Genomic DNA, 25,855 nt, shown 5'->3' with positions numbered 1-25,855 from the left:
TTCTGTTTCTCGCTTTCCTGTCTACTGTCCTCTCTTCTCATGTTCTTTGTTATATTAAATAAGAAACCACATATATATTTATATATGTATGTATGTGTATGTGTGTGTACACATATGTTTGTATACATGTGCACACATGCACACACATTATATATAATTTACCACAGCTAGTTTAGACTTTTACATGTATGGCCCATATTGAGAAAAAGAACAAAAACAAACAACAACAACATGAAACCAAATGTTTGGTCAACTCAACTCAAAGTACACAGGTTTGTGGGTGTGAAACTTAGTAACTCTCCAAAGGCAATTGGTTTCTACTTAATGCATACCGTCTAAAAATGAACTATTGTTGTGCAAAAGTGAACTGTTCTTCTGACATATAACAATGACCACACTATAATAACTGTTGCTTCTCCATTGCAAATTCTGGGAGGGCAGGGGCCGTGACTATTTTGTTTACTGCTGGAGCCACTGCACCAGGACAGTGTCTCAAAAAATGTGTTGAGAGTGTGACTCCCTCCTGCGAGAGCACAAGAATCACAACTAAGTGTGGAACAATCATCGAAAGGAAGACACTGGAACTCACCAAAAAAGATACCCCATAACTAAAGCCAAAGAGAAGTCACAGTGAGATAGTAGGAGGGGTGCAATCACAATAAAATCAAATCCCATATCCACTGGGTGGGTGACTCACAGACTGGAGAACAATTATACCACAGAAGTCCCCCCACTGGAGTGAAGGTTCTGAGCCCCATGTCAGGCTTCCCAACCTGGGGGTCTGGCAATGGGAAGGGGAATTCCCAGAGAATCAGACTTTGATGGCTAGAGGGATTCGACTGCAGGACTTTGACAGGACTGGGGGAAACAGAGACTCCACTCTTGGAGGGCACACACAAAGGAGTGTGTGCATCGGGACCCAGGGGAAGGAGCAGTGACCCCACAGAGACTGAACCAGACCTACCTGCTAGCGTTGGAGGGTCTCCTGCAGAGGCAGGGGGTGGCTGTGACTCACCATGGGGACAAGGACACTGGGAGCAGAAGTTCTGGAAAGTACTCCTTGGCATGAGCCCTCCCAGAATCTGCCATTAGCCCCACCAAAGAGCCTGCAGCTTCCAGTGCTGGGTCTCCTCAGGCCAAACAACCAAAAGGGAGGGAACTCAGCACCACCCATCAGCAGACAACCATATTAAAGTTTACTGAGCTCTGCCCACCAGAGCAACAGCCAGCTCTACCCACAACCAGTCCCTCCCATCAGGAAACTTGCGCAAGCCTCTTAAATAGCCTCATCTACCAAGGCTAGACAGCAGAAGCAAGAGGAACTACAATCCTGCAGCCTGTGGAATGAAAACCACATTCAGAGAAGGACAGATGAAGTGAAAAGGCAGAGGACTATGTACCAGATGAATGAACAAGATAAAACCCCAGAAAAACAATTAAGTGAAGTGGAGATAGGCAACCTTGCAGAAAAAGACTTCAGAATAATGATAGTGAAGATGATCCAGGACCTCAGAAAAAGAATGGAGGCAAAGATCGAGAAGATGCAAGAAATGTTTAACAAAGACCTAGAAGAATTAAGGAACAAACAAACAAGAGATGATCAATACAATAACTGAAATGAAAAATACACTAGAAGGAATCAATAGCAGAATAACTGAGGCAGAAGAACAGATAACTGATCTGGAAGACAGAATGGTGGAATTCACTGCTGTGGAACAGAATAAAGAAAAAAGAATGAAAAGAAATGAAGACAGCCTAAGAGACGTCTGGGACAATATTAAACACACCAACATTTGCACTATAGGGGTCCCAGAAGGAGAAGAGAGAGAGAAAGGACCTGAGAAAATATCTGAAGAGATTATAGTCGAAAACTACCCTAACATGGGAAAGGAAATAGCCATCCAAGTCCAGGAAGTGTGGAACGTTCCAGGCAGGATAAACCCAAGGAGAGACATGCCAAGACACATAGTAATCAAACTGACAAAAATTGAAGACAAAGAAAAAGTATTAAAAGCAACAAGGGAAAAACGACAAATAACATACAAGGGAACTCCCATAAGGTTAACAGCTGATTTCTCAGTAGAAACTCTACAAGCCAGAAGGGAGTGGCATGATATATTTAAAGTGATGAAAGGGAAGAAAGTACAACCAAGATTACTCTACCCAGCAAGGAACTCATTCAGATTTGATGGAGAAATCAAAAGCTTTACAGACAAACAAAAGCTAAGAGAATTCAGCACCACCAAACCAGCTCTACAACAGATGCTAAAGGAACTTCTCTAAGTGGGAAACACAAGAGAAGAAAAGGACCTACAAAAACAAACCCAAAACAATTAAGAAAATGGTAATAGGATCATACATATCGATAATTACCTTAAATGTGAATGGATTAAATGCTCCAACCAAAAGACATAGACTGGCTGAATGGATACAAAAAAAAGACCCATCTATATGCCGTCTACAAGAGACCCACTTCAGACCTAGGGACACATATGGAATGAAAGTGAGGAGATGGAAAAAAGATATCCATCCAAATGGAAATCAAAAGAAAGCTCGAGTAGCAATACTCATATCAGATAAAATAGACTTTAACATACAGAAAGTTACAAGAGACAAGGAAGGACACTACATAATGATCCAGGGATCAATCCAAGAAGAAGATACAACAATTATAAACATATATGCACTCAATATAGGAGCATCTCAATACATAACGCAAGTGCTAACAGCTATAAAAGAGGAAATCAACAGTAACACGATAATAGTGGAGGACTTTAACACCTCACTTACACCAATGGACAGATCATCCAGACAGAAAATTAATAAGGAAACACAAGTTTTAAATGACACAATGATCAGATAGATTTAATTGATATTTATAAGACATTCCAATCCAAAACAGCAGATTCTACTTTCTTCTCAAGTACACATGGAATATTCTCCAGGATAGATCACATCTTGGGTCACAAATCTAGCCTCAGTAAATTTAAGAAAACTGAAATCATATCAAGCATCTTTTCTGACCACAATGCTATGAGATTAGAAATCAATTACAGGGAAAAGAACGTAAAAAACACAAACACATGGAGGCTAAACAATACGTTACTAAGTAACCAAGAGACCACTGAAGAAATAAAAGAGAAATCCAAAAATACCTAGAGACAAATGACAATGAAAACATGATGATCCAAACCCTATTCGATGTAACAAAAGCAGTTCTAAGAGGGAAGTTTATAGCAATACAATCCTACCTTAAGGAATAAGAAAAATCTCAAATAAACAATCTAACCTTACACCTAAAGGAAGTAGAGAAAAAAGAACAAAGCAAAACCCAAAGTTAATAAGGTTAACTAACTTTAAGTTAGAAGGAAAGAAATCATTAAAGATCAGAGGAGAAATAAATAAAATAGAAACAAAGAAAACAATAGCAAATATCAATAAAACTAAAAGCTGGTTCATTGAGAAGATAAACAAAATGGATAAACCTTTAGGTAGACTCCTCAAGAAAAAGAGGGAGAGGACTCAAATCAATAAAATTAGAAATGAAACAGAAGTTACAACAGACACCACAGAAATACAAAGCATCATTAGAGACTACTACAAGCAACTCTACAGTAATAAAATGGACAACCTGGAAGAAATGGAAAAATTCTTAGAAAGGTATAAATATCCACGACTGAACCAGGAAGAAATAGAAAATATGAACAGACCAATCACAAGTAATGAAATTGAAACTGCGATTAAAATTCTTCCAACAAACAGAAGTCTAGGACCAGATGGCTTCACAGGTGAATTCTATCAAACATTTAGAGAAGAGCTAACACCCATCCTTCTCAAACTCTTCCAAAAACCTGCACAGGAAGGAACACTCCCATACTCATTCCACAAGGCCACTATCCCCCTGACACCAAAACCAGACAGAGATACTACAAAAAAAGAAAATTACAGACCAATATCACTGATGAATATAGATACAAAAATCCTCAACAAAATACTAGCAAACAGAATCCAACAACACATTAAAAGGATCATGCACCATGATCAAGTGGGATTTATCCCAGGGATGCAAGGATTCTTCAATATATGCAATTCAATCAATGTGATACACCATATTAACAAACTGAAGAATAAAAACCATATGATCATCTCAATAGATGCAGAAAAAGCTTTTGACAAGATTCAACACCCATGATAAAAACTCTCCAGAAAGTGGGCATAGAGGGAATCTACCTCCACATAATAAAGGCCATATATGACAAACCCACAGCAAACATCATTCTCAATGGTGAAAAACTGAAAGCATTTCCTCTAAGATCAGGAACAACACAAGGATGTACACTCACGCCACTATTATTTAACATAGTTTTGGAAGTCCTAGCCATGGCAATCAGAGAAGGAAAAGAAACAAAAGGAATACAAATTGGAAAAGAAGAAGTAAAACTGTCACTGTTTGCAAATGACATGATACTATACATAGAGAATCCTAAAGATGCCACCAGAAAACTGCTAGAGCTAATCAATGAATTTGGTAAAGTTGCAGGATACAAAAATTAATGCACAGAAATCTCTTGCAGTCATATACACTAATAACAAAAGAACAGAAAGAGAAATTAAGGAAACAATCCCACTCACCACTGTGACAAAAAAGAATAAAATACCTAGGAATAAACCTACCTAAGGAGGTAAAAGACCTGCTGTACTCAGAAAACTATAAGACACAGATGAAAGAAATCAAAGATGACACCAACAGATGGAGAGATATACCATGTTCTTGGATTGGAAGAATCAATATTGTGAAAATGACCATATTATCCAAAGTAATCTACAGATTCAATGCAATCCCTATCAAATTACCAATGGCATTTTTTACAGACCCAGAACAAAAAAATCTTAAAATTTGTATGGAGACACAAAAGACCCTGAATAATCAAAGCAATCTTGAGGAATCAGACTCCCTGACTTCAGATTATACTACAAAGCTACAGTAAACAAGATAATATGGTACTGGCACAAAAACAGAAATATAGATCAATGGAACAGATTAGAAAGCCCAGAGATAAACTCACGCACCTGTGGTCAACTAATCTATGACAAAGGACGCAAGGATATACAATGGAGAAAAGACAGCCTCTTCAATAAGTGGTGTGGGGAAAACTGGACAGCTATATGTAAATGAATGAAATTAAGACACTCCCTAACACCATACACAAAAATAAACTCCAAATGGATTAAAGACTTAAATGTAAGACCTGATACTATAAAACTCTTAGAGGAAAACATAGGAAGAACACTCTTTGACATCAATCACAGCAAGATCTTTTTTTGACCCACCTTCTAGAGTTATGGAAATAAAAACAAAAATAAACAAATGGGACCTATTGAAACTTAAAAGCTTTTGCACAGCAAAGGAAACTATAAACAAGATGAAAAGACAACCCTTAGAATGGGAGAAAATATTTGCAAATGAATCAATGGACAAAGGATTGATCTCCAAAATACATAAACTGCTCATGCAGCCCAATATTAAAAAAACAAACAGCCTAATCCAATAATGGGCAGAAGACCTAAATGGACAATTCTCCACAGAAGACATACAGATGGCCAAAAGGCACATGAAAAGCTGCTGAACATCACTAATTATTAGAGAAATGCAAATGAAAACTACAATGAGCTGTCACCTCACACTGGTCAGAATGGTCATCATCAGAAAATCTACAAACAACGAATGCTGGAGAGCGTGTGGAGAAAAGGGAACCCTCTTGCACTGTTGGTGGGAATGTAAACTGATACAGCCACTATGGAGAACACTATGGAGGTTCCTTAAAAAACTAAAAATAGAATTACCATATGACTCAGCAATCCCACTACTGGGCATATACCCAGAGAAAACCATAATTCAAAAAGATACATGCACCCCCCCATGTTCACTGCAGCACTATTTACAATAGCCAGGTCATGGAAGCAACCTAAATGCCCATCAACAGATGAATGGATAAAGAAGTTGTGATACATATATACAATGGAATATTACTCAGCCATAAAAAGGAATGAAATTGGGTCATTTGTAGAGACATGGATGCACCTAGAGACTGACATACAGAGTGAAGTAAGTCAGAAAGATAAAAACAAATATTGTATATTAACGCATATATGTGGAATCTAGAAAAATGTTACAGATGAACCGGTTTGCAAGGCAGAAGTAGAGACACAGATGTAGAGAACAAATGTATGGACACCAAGCGGGGAAAGCAGGGGGTGGGGGGTGTGGGGGAAGAATTGGGAGATTGGGATTGACATGTATACACTAATATGTATGAAGTAAATAACTAATAAGAACCTGCTGTAAAAAAAATAAAAAAATAATTAGGGGAAAAATATGTGTGTTGAATGAGTTAAGTGAATATTGAAGCCCTATGTATCTTTCCAGATAGCTCAAGTCCCACCTCCCTGATAACATCTAAGCTCAGAGCCCCAGGCATTGATCCTTCTGGAAATTACTGAACCACCTCTTAGCACCTGATTCTACACATTATTATTATTATTATTTTTTTCGGTACGCGGGCCTCTCACTGTTGTGGCCTCTCCCGTTGTGGAGCACAGGTTCCGGACACACAGGCTCAACGGCCACGGCCCACGGGCCCAGCTGCTCCGCGGCATGTGGGATCCTCCCGGACCGGGGCACGAACCCATGTCCCCTGCATCGGCAGGCGGACTCCCAACCACTGTGCCACCAGGGAAGCCGTACACATTATTTTTATTGCTGTGGTTTTCAGTCTGGGGAGATATGCTCCCTCAACCCTCGAGGACACCTATATACATATATATTTTTTTCTGTTTTCCCAAAGCACTTGTTACACGGCACATGGAATATCTGCAATAAACATGTGTTAAATTAAATGATCAACTCTTTCAAATGACCTTCTGCTTTGTGATATCTCTAAACATTTTCTACATTGAACACACGACTGTTATTACTATTCCAAAGTGTGACGGAAAGAAAACAGGGAATGCAGTGTCAGTTAAGTTGGGTTTCTAAGTTCTGCCACTTCAGTGCTGGACGAGTCACCCAAACTGTGGTCCCCTCTTTCCCTGATTTTAACGTGGGAACAAGGGCCACGACCACCATAAGTGTATACCTGTCTCAAAGAGAAGACTGTGGAATCAAATGGTGTAACATCTGTGGAAGAGTTTTGTAAACTGGAAAGCAAATATGAGCTCTTCTGTTTACCCATTTAAAATACGAAACTGATGTTGCAGTGCCACCGGTGAGAGGTAACTGCGTGTGGCTTTTTCTGAGAATGGCTGTTCGGCAGAAGAGTGAGGTGACGAGGACAAGAATCTCAAGCACGCAGCCTGCCAAACCATGCCCCATGTCATAAATCCCAGACCGAGCTTAACACCTGCGTGCGCAAAGACTGCCAAGGCGCCTGTCACCCACACCCAGTGGCGTGGTTGCCGGCATCTTCCAACCCCGGAGAAAGCTTACCCGACACGAGCTGCTGCCCAGGCAGTCCCACGGGAACCATGCCCAAGTTATTCATAGCGGTGGCCCAGGCAGTGGGGTCCGTCACTGACATGTTCAGCTGGGTCGTGTCGATCGCGAGACTCCCCAAACCATCGGCTGCTGTGATGGGGTAGGGGGGAAGAAACTCTGACTTAAGAGTCCACAGGCAATGGTGTCTCTTTGAAAACAAATCGCCATTTCTAGAGACGTGAGGCTTCATTTAAACACATTCCCAAACCACAAAAAAATAACAGCACTGTAATCTACAGCAATGCTTTCTCCAGACGTAAACATAAAAGAGTTTCCAAATACATTCTGGGAGGAAACTGAATGACGTGCAGTTTATATTACACACAGCATGCCATTAAGGAATTACCCCTGGAAAAAACTGAAGAATCGCTTCCTTCTCCAGGTGAAACCTTAGTTAAGTTCCCTGGTGGAGAGGCAAAGCCAGAGGACTCTCTGGGTAAAACAAGTCAACTGGCTTAGAATAAATAAATTCATCTGTTTCCGAGTGTCATTCTGAAGCAGGCACACCCTCTAACCATCTAATAAAATCTCTAAAATCAGCTGTCAGGCAGTCAAATTTTTCCTGACTGAATTTATTAAGCGCTACCTTGTAACACAGTCTGTCCTTTACAAACTATTTACATCCATACATTAAGGAAATGCAGGTGTCTTTCTAAAGTGACTCCCCAAAATATTTCTTATAAGCACAGCCTTTCATTAAAACAAAATAAACAAATAAATAATACTGAAAACAAATAGCACAGAGCTTAAAAAAAAAAAAGAAAGGTCAGCAAAATAAGTTAAATTTGACTTAATGCTCTTCGATGTTCACTAGTGCCAGAGCCTGGTTTCTTTGAGGAGCCCAGGCTCCTGGTTCAATACTTATTTTCACGGCTGGGGAGGTTTTCCACTAAGACGCAAAATGCCATGTTTGTGTTCCGTGCTGGCCACTGACATTTACCTGCAGCCATCATCTGAGGAAGCCGCTGGGGACACTGTGTGATGCTTTCAAGGCCGCCTGCATCTACTACTGAGTTACGAGCATCCTGAGGGGTGGGAGTGCTTTGATGGCTGGGCGCAGGGTCCCCACGGAGATCATCGGATTCTGCAAAAGGGGAAGGAGAGCAGCGCGGTGAGAAAGTGTAATCGTTAACTGGGGGAGCTCTCATGGGAAAAACTGTTGTCTATTCAAAACACACCACAACGATAACAACCAAACAAATAAACAACAAAGAACAGCTTTCAGGGGGAGGCACAGAGGCGAAGCTGCATCCTTCTCTGGTCTCGGTCTTGGAGCCCGGGAGATGTGCGGGTCAACTGTCAAACCACCCGGAGCAGGGCTGGATGAAATAAACAGCCTGTCTGTGGAGTGCCTACTGCCTGGCCTCCTACTGAAGAGACTTCACAAACGGGGCTTATCAGACCCTCACAGCCCGCTCCGCACATGACACATCAATGGAGAGGGCAGACTCGGGGCTAAATGTGATTTTTTTTTTAAGTTAAAAAATTAATTGATGTTGTTATTTTCGAAGACGGTCGTCTGTGAAATGTATTCAGAGAAGGAGAAAAAGTCAGCAAGAGGGAGAAAAAAAAGCAAGGAGCTAGTCCCCGTGAGACTGGTAAAGAGTGTGCCCAAATTACAATCATCAGGAAAGGCAAAAGGAAAGAATGGTGTGCTGCCCACCCGTCGAAAAAGACGCCGACGGTGCTGGGGCAGCAGAGGAAAAGCATTTGTTTTCTTAGTTCTATGACAAGATAAATTTAACTGGCCACAATTTGTTTGGTCTGAATTTTCCCAAGAATTGCACAGCTTATATAGAAATGTATTTTAAAATTTTTTTTTTTTTTTTTGGTACGCGGGGCCTCTCACTGTTGTGGCCTCTCCCGTTGCGGAGCACAGGCTCCGGACACTCAGGCTCAGTGGCCATGGCTCACAGGCCCAGCCGCTCCACGGCATGTGGGATCTTCCCGGACTGGGGCACGAACCCGTGTCCCCTGCATTGGCAGGTGGATTCTTAACCACTGTGCCACCAGGGAAGCCCCTAGAAATGTATTTTTTTTTTTTTTTTTTGTGGTATGCGGGCCTCTCACTGTTGTGGCCTCTCCCGTTGCGGGGCACAGGCTCCGGACACGCAGGCTCAGCGGCCATGGCTCACAGGCCCAGCCGCTCCACGGCATGTGGGATCTTCCCGGACCGGGGCACGAACCCGTATCCCCTGCATTGGCAGGCGGATTCTCAACCACTGCGCCACCAGGGAAGCCCTAGAAATGTATTTTTATAAGACTTTTCAAAGCACCTTTCTGAAAAAGACAAAAACCAAAACATTACTTAAAGTTACAAAGGGTCCCTCTATGTTGTACCATTTATAAAATGCTAGGCCTTCTCTCCATACTTAAAAATGCAAAGACATAGCATTCCTACGTACATATTTTAAGAGCTCTTTCACCAGTTCAAGACTGGAAGACAAAACATATCACTTGGATGGCTGACCTGAGAAGTTTGAATTTTAAGTAGATTGGTAGAACAACTGAATTTGAAGTACTTATCTTTATTTAGGCTCAAGTTTAGAAATTTTTTTCAACTGTCTTTCTGTTAATATATATTTTAGAATTAGTGTTATAATCTGTCAGTGTATCTAGTGCAAAGTTTGGCCCTTTTATGGTATGCTCTTTTATTTCTTTGATTCTTAGGTGCAAGAATCAGTGATCCTTTTGAACACTGTACTCTCAAAAAAAGCAAAAACCAAACAAAAAAAACCCCTTACTGCCAGGTGAATGTAAGTTCAATTCAAATGGAAGCTCAGGTTTCAATATCTCAAGGACAGGTGGATATTGAGCAAATAGTTTCTATGGTCTCCACAAATCCCTAGCCCTCAGACATAGGGGAATGAGAGATGGTGGGGAATTATTTCCAACAGTCTATCAGGAAGATAAAACACCTTCATCAAGAAGTAGTAAATGGGGCTTCCCTGGTGGTGCAGTGGTTGAGAGTCTGCCTGCCGATGCAGGGGACACGGGTTCGTGCCCCGGTCCGGGAAGATCCCACATGCCACGGAGCAGCTGGGCTCGTGAGCCATAGCCGCTGGGCCTGCGCGTCCGGAGCCTGTGCTCCACAACGGGAGAGGCCACAGCAGTGAGAGGCCCGTGTACACCCACACACACACACACACACAAAAAGAAGAAGTAGTGAATGATTTCAACTTTGGGAGCAAACTGTACTCAGGACAAATGTTTCAAACCTCGCAATTAGACTCTACCCCCCAAATAAACTCAGAACGTGCTTAGATATTATATGCATCATTTATCCCAGGTAGTGGATGCCATCAGACAAAGAGATTCTCACCATATAAAATACACCCAATAGCATCAATACATAGCTAACCAAAATGCCTGCCCTTTAGCTAGCCACAGACCAGCAACATTTCTGTGGTGAAACCTCAATGCATTTCCCTCTCTCCACCTCCAGCCATTCCAGAACACCAAAGCAAAGTCAGCCTACAATGTGTTCATTCTTTTGCTCAAATGGCCCAGGAGGAGAGGCACTTCATACCACTGCAAGGTCACTATTTGTCTTACTTATCTCCCCAGTGAAGTTTAGTTGGCTGGTTCTTTTTCTAGCTCAAGTTCTCCCCAAACGGGCATTAATCACAACTTTTTTTGCTGTCCAGTGAGTCTGCAGTTCTGGAACACTGTATCAGAGAATATCCCTTTACTCTGTAGGCTTTATGACTTGTGCCTGACTGGCCATGTTTCACTTTGCCTTTTTCGCTACCGTATTTTAGGGGTGGTGGTAGCTCTCCTTGGCTTTATAACTGTTCCAGTGTTAGTTTTCACTTTAGTGACTGTGGTATTACCAAGGGGCATCGAGTGTCCCGGTGGCCCTTAGCTCCTACCCATGCTTTCAATCTCCATTTTAACAGACTGATACTGTTTCGAGAATAGTAACAAAACCGCTACTGTTTCATAACAAAAAGTATTGCTTCCTTGTCAAGCTGTGGTTTGTAAACCTGAATTTATCCTCTAATGAGACGGTGACATTCTATGTGTGACATCTCTTCAATCTCCCTATCCAATGGTTTGAATGACATACAACTTCATGTGGCTGCCATGTACCTAGAATGGTGACTCTAAAGGAAGTTCTGGCATGTCTTAGGCATTTCCAATAGACTCAAGGATGCCTTGCAATTCTTTTTTTAATAAATTGATTTATTTATTTATTTTTGGCTGTGTTGGGTCTCGGTTGCTGCGCGTGGGCTTCTCTTTAGCTGCGGTGAGCGGGGGCTACTCTTCGTTGCGGTGTGCAGGCTTCTCACCGCAGTGGCTTCTCTTGTTGTGAAGCACGGGCTCTAGGTGTGCGGGCTTCAGTAGCTGTGGCATGCAGGCTCAGTAGTTGTGGCTCGCAGGCTTTAGAGCGCAGGCTCAGTAGTTGTGGCGCAGGGGCTTAGTTGCTCTGTGGCATGTGGGATCTTCCCGGACTAGGGCTCGAACCCGTGTCCCCTGCGTTGGCAGGTGGATTCTTAACCACTGCGCCACCAGGGAAGCCCAAGGATGCCTTTCAATTCTTTAAAAATTTTAAAGTGATTTGGTTTGGGAGAAAGGTGATATTTTAAATTAATTACTACCTGGTAATTTATGAATAGTTACAAGAGTGATTTTTATACTCTACTAATATCTATTGTTCCTATTGAGGACCTGCCTTTTTAAATGATTCAAGGCCATAATGCCTAATTCATCATTCCAATGAATGTCTCTGCCTTAGTTTTCTTATTTCTAAACTACAGAAAAGATTAATATTCTTAATGTTTATTTATACACAGAGACGTGGGGAGTTAAAAATTATAGCTAATAAAGCACTTGGAATATAGTAGGTGCTAATTATTATTATTTTATTTGAAAGTGTAGTGTTTCCATTAAGGTACCCTGGGATCTTTGTGTTCTACTGGATAATTATGTAATTAATTTTAAAACAGTGAGTAACACTTGATATTTCTAAAAGTAAGTGTTGCCCTAGTTTTCTGTCACATCTAAGTTGTACCAGAATATTTCTTCCTTTTCACCGTTCCTTTATAAAATAATATAATGTAATTTAAAAGATGTATAAATTTTTCTCTCTAGGTTTTTCTTTTTCTATCTATGCAACTGCAAAAGATTTCAAGAGATTCATGATGAATTGTGAAATTGGCAGTTTCTATTTACAGCTTTCAGTGAAGTAAGATCATCCCCAAACAATCAGATGTACAAAATGCCAAGGATAACAGTACAGTTTTGTCCAGGTTTCACCTGAAATCTAACCTGATCTTTATTAAGGTACATTCAAGTACAAAACCTCAGACCCAATTTCATAACTGTTCAACAAGACATATTTATGCTCAGAATTTCACTGAGCTGTATCAATGGTGCAAATAGTTTTTGAAACTCACCAAGCCTAAAAAAATACTATTTGGCTTAAAAAAATGACACAGGCTTCTCCTGCTCTAAGAAACACAACTCATTCCCAAGGTTCCAAGGAACACAAGGACGGACGACACACACACACACACACACACACACACACACACACACATACACACACACACACACTGTGAGTAATAAAATCCATCTGTAACTGTCTACAAAACACAGATTCCTATTAAAAGGGGGTGGAGATGAGTTAAGTCTTGAAAATTTTTCTTTTGTTAATTTAAAAGCATGATTTTGTTTGACTTAAGTCCTTAGGTTTATACCTACTTCAACAGAAGAATAATTATAGTGGGAAAATTTGATTTCTTAACGTTTTGTTGAGAGTTCATTCCAAAGGAAACTTATTTCATATGACATTTGAAACTTTCTTATTTTATAGGAAGTATTCACTAGCATTATCATGGTTTATATTCTAGTAAAAAGAAAAATGCATTCCCATCCAAAGTTATACTTTCTGCTTTTATCACTAAGAAAATATCTCTCACACTTTGATCTCCATGTAATCAGTAGGGTGTTCTCTTGAGGTTATGGAAATGCTCATAGTTTAAAGCAATATAGAGTATTGTCAAATAGACATTACTTACCTTTTAACCCCATGATTTTTAAGCAACCATTTAGGAATAAGGGAGACATTTCTGCTTCCTATAATGGTAAGTGAAGTAATTCAGACTAATTCTCCCACTGAGGAACAACCAGAAGAGCCTAATGTCTTTCATCAGTTTTATAAAATTCTCACTATTATCTCTTCAAACACAAAAGGATCACGAAGACATGCTTAAATTATGGTAGAGGATTACTAACAGGCTTCTAAGGAGAATGGGTCCTCTTACACTGATCTAGGAGATGGGTGGAATCTGCAAGTTTCGAGGCAGAGCAGAATTGCTCTGCAAAATGTGGTTAAAAAAAGGGGCTTCTCTGGTGGTGCATGGTTAAGAATCTGCTTGCCAATGCAGGGGACACGGGTTCGAGCCCTGGTCCGGGAACATCCCGCATGCCGCGGAGCAACTAAGCCTGTGCACCATAACTATTGAGCCTGCGCTCTAGAGCCCGCGTGCCACAACTACTGAGCCCGTGCGCCACAACTACTGAAGCGCACACGCCACAACTACTGAAGCCCACACGCCTAGAGCCCGTGCTCCAGAACAAGAGAATCCACCACCGCAGTGAGAAGCCCACACACTGCAACAAAGAGTAGCCCCCGCTCGCTGCAACTAGAGAAAGCCCGCGCACAGCAACGAAGACCCAATGCAGCCAAAAATAAATAAATTTATTTATTTTTTAAATGTGGTTAAAAAAAAAAGAGAAAAAAGGACACCAAGGCTAAGTGCTTTGAGGGGAAAGAAAGAAGGGATCTTTGGTAGCCACTCATGAGAAAAGGGGACTTCAGAGAAATGACTAAAGCAGACTTTGAGGTGCTTCACTGGGAAATATACAATGTAAACCTTTCCCCTGCACCCTCTACAGAAATGTCAGCAAAGTCTATGTTGCTGCTTACTTCTTAGATGGGAATAGTTTTTGGATGGTGGGTACCCTTTAGAGGAGAGAGCTTGAAGAGGATTATAAGGAGGCAGCTGATAGCAGAGACTACCTAAGGTACTACATGATAACGCATGATGAAGTTTTCACGTCTGCTAAATATACAGGATGTTGGTTATTAATGATTGATGTCTCCTGATTAGTGTGAAATAAAAGGATTAAGGTTTTGAAGAAGAGATTTAAATTATATTAAAGTTTATGAGGAATTAGATTTTGTGGGGGAATTTCTGATGAAGAGAATTGTAAGGTAGGAATATTATATCAAATAAAGCTAGAAAGATCCTACTTGGAAATGGACAGAAAAGTCACCTCTTGGAAACAGTATAGGCAGAGGATGGAACTGGGCTAAGATGGATTCAGGCAGTGCTGGATCCTGTAGTACTTTCTATCAAAGCCATGAAATCAAAAGGTCTTCTTTAATACCTGACCTATGACTTTCTTTAATAACTTACTCACATGTTTATAAAACCATTGAACTCTTTTCAGAGGGGTCATGATGTGACACACCTCACAGAACAGCGCACCTGAGGAGAAAAATGCCGTTCCTGTTCTAAGTAGTTTTTAGTTTGCCCTTTGAGGCAAGAAGACAAAGGAGGTATGTATTCCCTCCTCTGTGTTTCCACAGTGCTCCGAACCTTTCTCTATACCAGCACTTGTAACTTCATATCCTAATGAGTTGTTTATGTCTATGTCCCTAACATGCTTAGATGATTATGGGAACTGGCCACTTTTGCATCCCTGCAGGGAGCAAGCATAGTACCTAGAGTATGCCAGATGCTCAGTATACATATAAAATTATAATGCATTTATAAATTTAAAATGTATTTAAGTCGTCATATGAATTACATATATAAAATTTTATATACACACGCACGCACGCACACACACACGCACGCGCACACACGTATGGTTTTCAAATAAATTCAGGCATAGAAGGCAGGAAAGAAAGTAAAAAGGAAAATAAGAAAGGGAAAGAAAGAAGTAATAAGGGAACAAAAAGACAATATTCAGTCCCAGTGTCCAGTCTCAAAGGTTGGAGGTTTGAAAGCTAAAGGGAAAATTGCTGTTGGAAACTAGAACACAGACAAGTATCAAAGACAATTTTTTTTAAATGTTAGAATTTTCCAGATAAGCTCTTGGTGTGCTTAACAAGTCATTCTCCAAGATCTAAGATTCCACACCTCCCTGGTAACCAATGTAGGGTCATAAGCAGGTTACAGCCATGTTCTCCTTTTGTGAGACTTCTTCCCAGCTGCTCTTTGGAGAAGCTGAAATCTATAAATAACGGCATCGCCTGATCCATCAAGTGCTGCATTAGTGTAACAAAGGCATATACCTATAGTGCTAAAGAAGTGAAATCAGGGGAAGAAAGGAAAAGTTTCAATTTGGCATGCACCACAGAGGATAAAAAGCAGGTCTGGCCATTTCTCAAACACAAAATGCCATTAAGGGTCTGTGATTACATCCTCCATTTTTCTACTTTGTCTAGTAGCCAATTTTAAACTACAGATCGTCATCCTTCCAGCTTAGGGAGGAAATGGTTACTGAATGGATGACAAAGTTTTACCCACGACATATCTGTCTTCGAAGAACTCAGTGTTGAAAGAGAAAAAGAGAGAACGAATATGAGAGAAACAGGAGGCCTCCCTCTGTAATGATGCCTTCAAACAAAATCACCAACTTTGCCAAAGAGATAACTCAACCAGCATGGCAGGATAGCAGATAAAGCCAATTATCTTTCGATACAAAGAAAAATACTATTCAGCATTACATACGTAAGTGTAGAGGTAAAATTATTATTATTTACAGAGGTAAAATTATTTTGTTTTCAGGAACTCTTTGCTTTTTGAAAAAATTACACTTTATATTTCTAAATTGAAGAAAATAATAAAAGAGAAAGCTTGAGACCATAGGAGTAAAGTACTTCTCTTTCCATTAAAAACAGAAAAGAAAATAGGACTGGAAGCTACTATGATAAAAATATGTAATTTCAAAGTCTTTGTAGAGACACCTTCCATATGTAGTATATTTCAGATTTTCTGAGAAGGGCAATATTATACTTGAAGACTGTTTGTGAAACATGACTTGGGTCAGCTAATTCCCCTCATTAATGGATACCTATCAATCAGGGCAAACACACCCAAGCTCATAGAACATCAAAATTCCAACCTGAGAGTTCATCACTTCTAACTTCTCCCAGATACAAAAGTCCCCAAAATGTTTCTGACAGGCAACTGTTTCAAAATAGCCTTAAAGTTCAAAAAGTCTCCCTGCAGCAAAGCCCTTATCTAGAAAACAAGATAGCTGAGCTCCGTCTTTCAATCCTACTTCTACAGTCATGTGTAGGCCTTGGGACTCTTTGAGCCTCTGAATAGGGACACTGAGGCATAACCGCCCAATAAGTAAGTCACAGACAAGTTTATTAAAATCAATAAGGACGTATCAGAGAATTCTTGCTTCCACTCAAACGACGAGTTTTTTTCCTGCTGGCACCCTCGCCGTTCTCTTCCCTTCCCATTCAAAAACTTCTACAGAATAGACAACGTAAACAGAAAGCTGGAACTACAAAAAAGCTTCACTTGAAATGGTAAAACTACAGGCTGCCGATGATAGAGAGCTGCAGAGAGACCAGAGGAAGAGTCCTTTTGAGAAAGGGGGTAACGCCTCTGAAACAGACCTCAGGTGGATTTCTGGCTTCAAAGACACAGCCATCAGGAGAGGTAACCTCTGTAAACCATGGATGGTGCCACAGATCAAAGAAGATTTTTAAATTAATGCGTAGTGTATTAAGGCCTATCATTCACATACTGGTCTCTTCAGCCACACTTATGTCCAGAAAGTGATTTCTGTGAACATTATTATCTTACTCATTTTACACCTTGACCCGACCACGGAAGACATATTAAGCTACAAAGTGGAACACTTTAATGATAGTGGGTGAAAAACTGACCCTTAAATGGCTGCAAACTCTAGTAAATGAGTTAGCTGTTTTCCAGAAAGCCCTGATTAGAGCTCTTTAATCTATGGAAATCTACCTGCAATAAAACCTGGATCCGACCACGACCGGCCTGAGCTGGCTGCTCATCCAGTTCAATGTTTAGCACCAAGAACATATTAGTTACTCTTTAAACTAATGTGCTCTTAATGATGCCATTGCAACACGGTGAATAAAGCATTAGCCCCGCAGCAGCTGATCGCACCCAGAGCAGGACACCACACCTCACCTCGGTGAGGTGTGTTACCGGGGGCTGGAGACCTTGTTTTTTTCTTCTCGAAATGAGCACGCGGAGCCCTTGCTGATGCTCTGTAACCAGTGGGCAGGAGAGTGGGGGCCCTGGGTTCCCTGGGATGGTTGGTCCTTTTTCCTCTTCAGGGAGTCAGAGATGGTGACATGGCGTTGGGCTAGCTGGGGGAGGGCTACTAGGGCAGGAGTAATGCATGTGCAGCGAGATATCCAGTTGGAAAATTCTTGGCTGGCAGGGAGCATCCTGAGGAGACAGGTCAAACTTTAGTTGATATTGGCTGGGTTTGGCAAGAGTCAAAAAGAGGGGGTGGATGGGGCATCCCTGGTGGCGCAGTGGTTGAGAGTCTGCCTGCCGATGCAGGCGACACGGGTTCGTGCCCCGGCCCGGGAAGATCCCACATGCCACAGAGCGGATAGGCCAGTGAGCCATGGCCGCTGAGCCTGCGCGTCCGGAGCCTGTGCTCCGCAACGGGAGAGGCCACGGCAGTGAGAGGCCTGTGTACCGCAAAAAAAAAAAAGAAAAAAAAAAAAGAAAAAAATAGGGGGTGGGATAAATGCTGATGGGCAGGTTCCAGCACTGAAGACAAGGTTGAAGGTCACTGTAAAACACTGCTGCTATCAGCATAACTCCTTCCTTTCCTTCCCTCCTCCCTCCCCTCCCCTTTCGCTCCCCGCACCTCTCTCTCTCTCTCTCTCTTTCTCTCTCTCTCTCCTCCCATACAAAGGTGTAAATGTGCTGCTCCACCCCACCTTCTCCCAAGAACACTCATACTCCCTGACACTCAGTGCTATTTGCCCCCTAAGCATGTCTTAATAGAAACCCTTCCTCTGTACAAGGGGATGGCATTTGGAGGACTAAGCTCCTCAAATGGAATCTCTTTCTCTACTCCTATCTTCCACATTAAGAACCCATCGAGCCCTGGGAAAGTCACTTCTCTTTCTAACTATGGCTGTGTTACCAACAAGGCACTAAAGGCACCGAGGTCTACAATAATGTTGGAGAACTGAAAATGGTTTGTGTCAACCTGCAGTGAAATGCGCATGATCAAAAGCAAATAGTTATTTAATGAAATACCTATGCATTTTGTATTATGACAACTTCTCTAATTAGCAAAGTTAATATCCATATAGACATCGTTTGAGTTAGAAATCATTTGTAAGTGGGGCTGTGTCGCACTGGAAAAAGTCTCTGAGTCCGCACGGTTATGGAGAAGTCAGAGCTGGCTGTAAATGAAATAAGCAACTTGTAGGAAAATAATTTCAAAAGCAGAATTATTAAAAACCCTGCCCGGGACTTCCCTGGCGGTCCAGCGGTTAAGAATCCACGCTTCCACTTCAGGGGATGCAGGTTCGATCCCTGGTTGGGGAACTATGATCCCACGTGCTGCTCAGCACAGCTCAAAAAAAAAAAAAATCCTGTCCAAAAGTGCTATAGACAAAATTATATTGAATTTCACATGTGAGGGCATTTCGTATGTTTCGATGTGGGGTGAGGCCTCCAGAAGAAAGCTGCTGGCACCTGGAGCCTAAGAAGTTTTAAGTGGCTGTTTTGAGGCACCATCTGGCCCCTTCCTGCCTATTGCGTGTGACACAAAGATCCGTCTCCCCTCAAACTCGCCACACTCAAGTTCAAGATCCAATGCCATCTCCAGTTATTTATTCACAGATTACTTACATATTACTGGTGGTGATGGCAGGGGGGAAGCAAAAACTGACCCTAAAGAAGACAGATATGAGAGAAAAACATCTGGCTCCTGGTGCTGAAAGTAATTTCATGTGAGCTGAGAGTAATCATATTTATTTATGGTTTTATTATTTATAAGAAAAAGAAATTATGCTGAATGTGCTTTGTGGGAATTACAGTATATTGCTATTGCTACCATAGTTTATTATTTTCACAGCTAGATGGCTTAAACCCAACCTAAACAAATATTTTAAAAGAATTCCCACTAGTATTACCACGTTTTCCCCTTTCTAGTCTTAATGAAAAAGATCACCTGCTCTTCAAGAACTCTGACGTTCTTGTACTTGTGCATGTCTAAATTTTATGGCTTATTATGAGACAATGTTTATTGTAAAATGATGACTAAGAAAATAAGCAGCAACTAGTGGTGGTTAAGCAGTGCAGGGTATGAGGTGATGGCATCTGAGAACCACGTGGCTGCCAGCTACAAATATTCACCAGGCCCTGGCCCATTAATGCAATCACGATAATGATTTTGTTACTTGCACAATGAAGCAGACATGTGTTCATGAGCTTATCCAGCATATCAATCTGACACAATCTCTACAACACAGAGTTTTATTAATTATTAATAAGCTAAAAATAGGGTAGATAAAACCGTGAGATACATAATCAACATGAAAACTAAGTGTAGCATTATTTCCAGACTTCCCACAGCAAACTCTCCTAATACTTAAACCCTTACTTTAATAGGAGACACCATCTTCATTCAAACACACTCCCCAAACACTTGCTACCCTTCCTATTTACCAGCTAATTCAACTGCCCTTTTTTTGAGTACTGAGATTTGCATGGAAATGCAGTGACGCAGTTCCTGTCAATCTGAGAATAAACATCCATATACATCAGGTAGATGGAAACTAATATTCTATTATTTATTTATTTATTTTGCGGTACGCGGGCCTCTCACTGCCGTGGCCTCTCCCGTTGCGGAGCACAGGCTCCGGACACGCAGGCTCAGCGGCCACGGCTCACGGGCCCAGCCGCTCCGCGGCATGTGGGATCTTCCCGGACCGGGGCACGAACCCGTGTCCCCTGCATCGGCAGGCGGACTCTCAACCACTGCGCCACTAGGGAAGCCCCGAAACTAATATTCTTTTAAGGACATTTTTATTTTAAAGGCATTTTTACTCATACTAACGCTTGGAATGAGTTAAAAAAAATTTAAAAAAAGCTGAAGTCCATAAAGTGAAAGGAGAGTCATTCTGTCAGCCCTCCCCCAGAGGCACCCAGTGGGAAAACAGCTTACTATATAACAGTCCCACATCTTTGATTTCATGAAAACTCACAACCTGTGTGACAGATGTTATTAGCACTTTTTTGCAAAAGAAGAAAAGCTAAGTTTCAGAAAATTAAGACCGGCCCATTTACCCCGGGTCACAAAGCTAATGACTGACAGAGCCCAGGGTTTAGTCTGTCTTAGCCTGGACCTCTATTGTTATAGCTTTGGGGAACTTTTCTCCAGCAAAGAGCCAGACTAGGAGGTCCCTCTTGGTTTGGCTGGAGGAGTCTGGGGTAAAGGGTTAGTTCTTCCCCCAGGGACGCATTCACTCAGTAGATCTTTAGTACATGCTTACTGTAGGTGGGTCACTGTGCTTGAGATTAGGAATAGAGTGGTGAGCAAGACACAGACCCCGTCTCCAAAAAGTTTGCAAAGTAAGAAGCGCTAGCAGGTGAACAAATACAACAAAACGGAAACAGAGTCACAGATGTAGAGAACAAATTAGTGGTTAGCAGTGGGGAGACGGAAGGGGATTAAGAGTACAAACTACTAGGTATAAAATAAATAAGATACAGTACAGGGAATAGAGCCAATATTTTATAATTACTTTATATGGAGTATAACATACAAAAATATTGACTCACTATGTTGTACACCTGAAACTACCATAATAAGTCCACCATAGTTCAACTGAAAAAAAAAAAAAATTAGCAAACTTGAGCTTGCTGCAGTGTGGCAAAGTAGTTACTCTTCAGAGCCTGCCTATTATAAGAAAACAACAACAACTGGATTCTGGATATCACTACTTATTAATGTATTGTTAGTCTTGATGAAGGAAGGAAAAATCACTAAGATTCTTTGCTTCCCCCACCTACCATTCTCCTCCTTCCCCCACTGCCCAACAAAGAGAAGGACAAGTAGGCTGAACCCAGGAGTTGCCGGAGCAGTAGGGCAAACATGAAGCCAGAGTTGCTTGGAGGGAAAAGTGCCAGCATCGGCACTGTGCCAGGAGACAGCCTGTAATGGTGAAGCAGAGGCAGGGTCTGAGTATCCCTCGGTCATCAGGACCTGGAAGCCTTGTTGTGTCTTTGCATGGCCCTCACCCCACCCCCATTCAGCTATCCTGACCCTTCCACTTCAGTTATAGAAACAGACGGGAAAGAATCAGAGCAAATCAGCAGAAACGTCTGCTGGAAAACGTCTGAAGGCCCAGGCTTTATGGAGAAGCACATTTTTCTTAGAATATTCACTGTGCATCTAGAGAAACAGAGGTGGGGAACGTATGCATAAGATGTCTACCTAGGGTTGATCGACAGTCTGAGGGTTTTAATGGGTTAGGTTTTATCAGACAACCTCACAGATGCCTTGGCCCCGCATTGGGCTTAATTTTGTCCAAATACATATAATGAGGGTCAATCTGTGGTCTGAGCTGAGAGCTTGGTGTAAGTATCATCGCCATCGAGGCTTGCCTAGAACTGCTCTCCCTGTGTAGACAACTTCTATTGGAATCTCCAGTTTACCAACACTCCCACCACATTTCTGCCACCTAACGAACTACGATAGTGAGAGATAAAGAGGGCGAGACGGAAAGGCTGGTCAGGGCCGTATGAGTGGGATGGCTGGGAGGTAGAGCCAGGTGACTACTCCTCTCTTCCTTTTCCTCACCCGTTCTGTGCTAGCACCCCTTCCCATCCTACCTCTCTTACTTCACAGGCTATCTCATTCCGCTGGCAGCTGGCAACCAGGCTGGCCCGGAGTTCAAGCCTGCTTTCTGCCTTCCACCCATGAAGGAGAGCTACAGGAAGCAGGAAATGGGGGTACTTTGGGGCCCGGGTAAAGCTGGGAGCTGAGTGAACCAGAAATCCCAACTTCTAATTCCTCTCCCAGGGGACTGGTGACCGGAGGGGCTGGAAGCACAAGGGTCTGTGTTACTGTGTGATGTACACTTGAGTCCATCTCCCACTGCGTGCTTATCAGGATCGGTACCGCTGTGGCGGTTACTTTTTCGTTCCCAGTGAAGATAGCCTGAAACCCTGAGAGCTGGTCTGGGGACCCACTTTGTGCCTCTCCTGTAAAAACATGCACAGCAGTTTGACAGCGCAATTTGTACATCACAAGAGAGCTCTCATCACAAGCTCGCCCCGGGCCAGTTCCCTGAGCTTCTCCACTGTATGCCTTCACTCCTCATCTCACGAGTCATGGGAGGGGCTAATGCGTAATGCCTCTTCGAGGAACTGAAAGAAACAAAGCATTACTGGCAACACGGTGAGACATTTTGATAGTTAAAATCCAGATCCCTTTAGATACGTTCTCATAGAGGAATTCTTTGGATTACAAAACAACAGCAAAACCTCCACCAACAGACAATTTTGTGAGCGCATCTTCACACCAACTACTCCCCCCTGAAAAGTCCACATTCTGGTTTCTCTGGTTTTTTTCCATCAGTATTTTGGCTTGATTCATTGTTCGTTCACACGGACACCAGAATAATAAGCTAGGTGGTTGGAGGCTGTGAGTGGCAGGGTTTGGCGGTAGCGTCACTGTTTTGGTCTGTAAACTCCTGTGGTCCCAGATATCAAACGTGGGAAAAGCGTGTTGTATTATCACCTTGACGACTTAATCCATTAAACGAAATTCAGGACAATGGCCAACAGCGGCAGGGATCTTTTGGCCACGTTATCTGCCATTGGATCACACACTCGGGAACCAGGGAGATGAGTAGGCCGTTTTACTCAGGGCAGCGAATTAAAGAGAAGATGTGAGTTAATACTGAAATGTGATGCAGGATAAAATACAGGTTATAGTCGGATCCTTCCAGTCAGAGTTGTACTGAGCTCAAATTGTTCCTGAATTTGCAAGCTTCTTGCTGAGTTAAATTGCAAAAATAAGTTCATATGAGGAGAAAAGGTGATTTCTGAAATATATTAAGGGTAATACAATGGTTGTAAATTTATATATGAAATCCAGAAAAGTGTTTTTCCTCCATGCCACGTGATCACAGTTTCGTTATATACAGTTACACAGTCTTATTTTATACTCTCCACTAGTTTCCTTTTTTTTTTGCTTCTCTTTTTAAAAAAATTTAATTTACTTTTTAAATAGTTTTTAATATATTTTCTTATTACTTTTCATTCTTTCTTTTTTCTTTTTGGCCATGCCATGCAGCTTGCAGGATCTTACTTCCCCAGCCAGGGATTGACCCCAGACCCACTCAGTGAAAGCGCCGAGTCCTAACCACTGGACCACCAGGGAATTCCCTGCCACTAGTTTTCTAGTATGTGCATATTCTTGACCCAAATCAATGAAAGCACGTGAAGTATAAGCAATAAGGGCCCCACATGGAGATTAACCAAGGCACTGAACTGCAGAGTACTGCTTGTCTTGTCCACTGCAGCAAACAACATGCCCAGTATTAAGAAGTGCTACATGACTTAGGTCTCGCTAATGTGGGTGGAGGGGCATTAGAACCAGAACGGAGAAGAAGCTAAGCCAACAGCCTACTCTTCAGTTTCCTCCATTTTCCAAAAAGCAAAACAACCAAACAACCGACCAGCTATTAGTTAATACCACATTTGAAGATTATTGAGCAGCAGAACTTTAGAGCAGTAACATGATGTTGAGCTTAACAGAAGATGGTCTGCCTCTGTCCATTTACCTACATTCTACTGAAACTAAATCAGGAAACCGCAGCATATTTGGTCAGAAGGTCTTTCTAGTTATAGTCATAATTTCTACCTCCCCCTCTACCTTTTTGTTCTTCAGAGAACACCTTCATAGAGAGGGGTGTTTTAAAATTCTGATCAGAATTGGCAGTGGGAAAAGAGCTGGGGAAATAATGGAGACTCAGTACTTAATGGACACGTTTATAAACCCTATGAATTTTTAACAAAGGAACAATATCCACAGTTAGATGTGAAATGAGCTTTTCTTTCTGGGCGCCCTTATGTTAAGCAGATTGTGAGTGGATTTTACTTTATATTTAATAAACGATACAAAGTGCAAAAAAAAAAAAATCACGATTTAACAGAAAATGAAAGCAAATTGTTGATTGCTCCCAGATCTTTTTGCTTCTTCTAGAATCTCAGAAGTGTGGTGGTTTTCAAACTGTATTTCATTTTATTTAAATGCCACATATATGCCAAGGAATTCAGCGGTACAGAGTCATTTTCCAACACTCCCGACCTAAAGCTGTCTTTTTGCATTATGTGGGTAAGTTTTTGTTTGTTTTCAACTGTAAAAAAAAATTTCCAAATGTAAAACTTTGGGGAGAAAGACAGTAAGCTTTCCCATTTGCAAACAAAGCCATCTCAAATAAATATTGAAAAAATGGAAGAGCGTAGCAGAAAACAGTGAGGCGATGGCTATTTAATTTGCATTTTGAGACCAAAGCTTAACTCTTACCTTCATATGGCTTGAATTTCTAGCATCACAGAAGCATACACAGCTTCCCTTTGCCCTCAGATGGCCTCCAAGGTCCTTCAGATTCTGCCTTCTGGTCACCTCTGCTGCCTCATCTCCTACAGGCCCCCTTCTCCCAGGGGCCCCAGGACACGGGCCTTGTTACTGTCCCGAGTCTGCCAAGCAGGATCCTCTCAGTGACTCGGCACCAGTGGTTCCTCCAGATGCCTGGACATCTGCCCTTTGCTAGCCCCTTGGTCCCTTCTCTACTGACATGTCACCCTCTGCAGAGAGGCCATCCCTGACCTACCCAAAATAGTAACTTCAGTTCCCTTCTGTCCTTCCACCAGCTGTATTTTTCTCCACAGCACTTCTCAGTATTTGAGGTTATATTACATAACTATTTCTTTGACAAGCTGGTGTTCCATAAGGGCAGGGTGACTTTTAAAAACTGTTTATGTTTTTCCTGCTAAATCGCCATCAACCAAAACAGCGTCTGGTACACAGTAGACACTCCCTTCCCCCCGCACAAGTGCACTGAATAAGTAGAATGAGTGTGTATGTCTGTGTATGTGTGTGTGTACATATATATATATATACATATATATACGTGATGCGTTAGTTATTTTTTTTTTTTAATCATTTCCATTTCCTGATGCTTTAACCTCTGGGCCCTTCCTGACACTGGAGGGACTGCCTCTCCCAGGGCTGGTCAATTCCTAAAGACGGAAAACAATA

The 25,855-nt window shown here is 41.8% G+C and overlaps 1 protein-coding gene across 11 annotated transcripts in view; it reads right to left on the bottom strand.

Moving 5' to 3' along the window:
- Nucleotides 1-25,855, bottom strand: part of ENOX1 (ecto-NOX disulfide-thiol exchanger 1) — a 615,060-nt gene that overhangs the window by 213,429 nt on the left and 375,776 nt on the right. For all 11 annotated transcript variants that reach the window (XM_059042210.2, XM_067016825.1, XM_067016827.1 and 8 more), the window contains 2 exons: nucleotides 8,475-8,618; nucleotides 7,487-7,624 (listed from right to left, as the gene is read on the bottom strand). In XM_059042210.2, coding sequence (XP_058898193.1) covers nucleotides 7,487-7,624; nucleotides 8,475-8,487 — 151 coding nt within the window. In that variant the 5' untranslated portion in view covers nucleotides 8,488-8,618. The remainder of the gene's footprint in view (nucleotides 1-7,486; nucleotides 7,625-8,474; nucleotides 8,619-25,855) is intronic.

The sequence above is a fragment of the Kogia breviceps genome, chromosome 16, assembly GCF_026419965.1.
Source record: "Kogia breviceps isolate mKogBre1 chromosome 16, mKogBre1 haplotype 1, whole genome shotgun sequence".
NCBI classification, from domain to species: domain Eukaryota; kingdom Metazoa; phylum Chordata; class Mammalia; order Artiodactyla; family Physeteridae; genus Kogia; species Kogia breviceps.
Note: the sequence above shows the minus strand (reverse complement) of the source record. Positions and strands in the feature narration are given on the sequence as shown.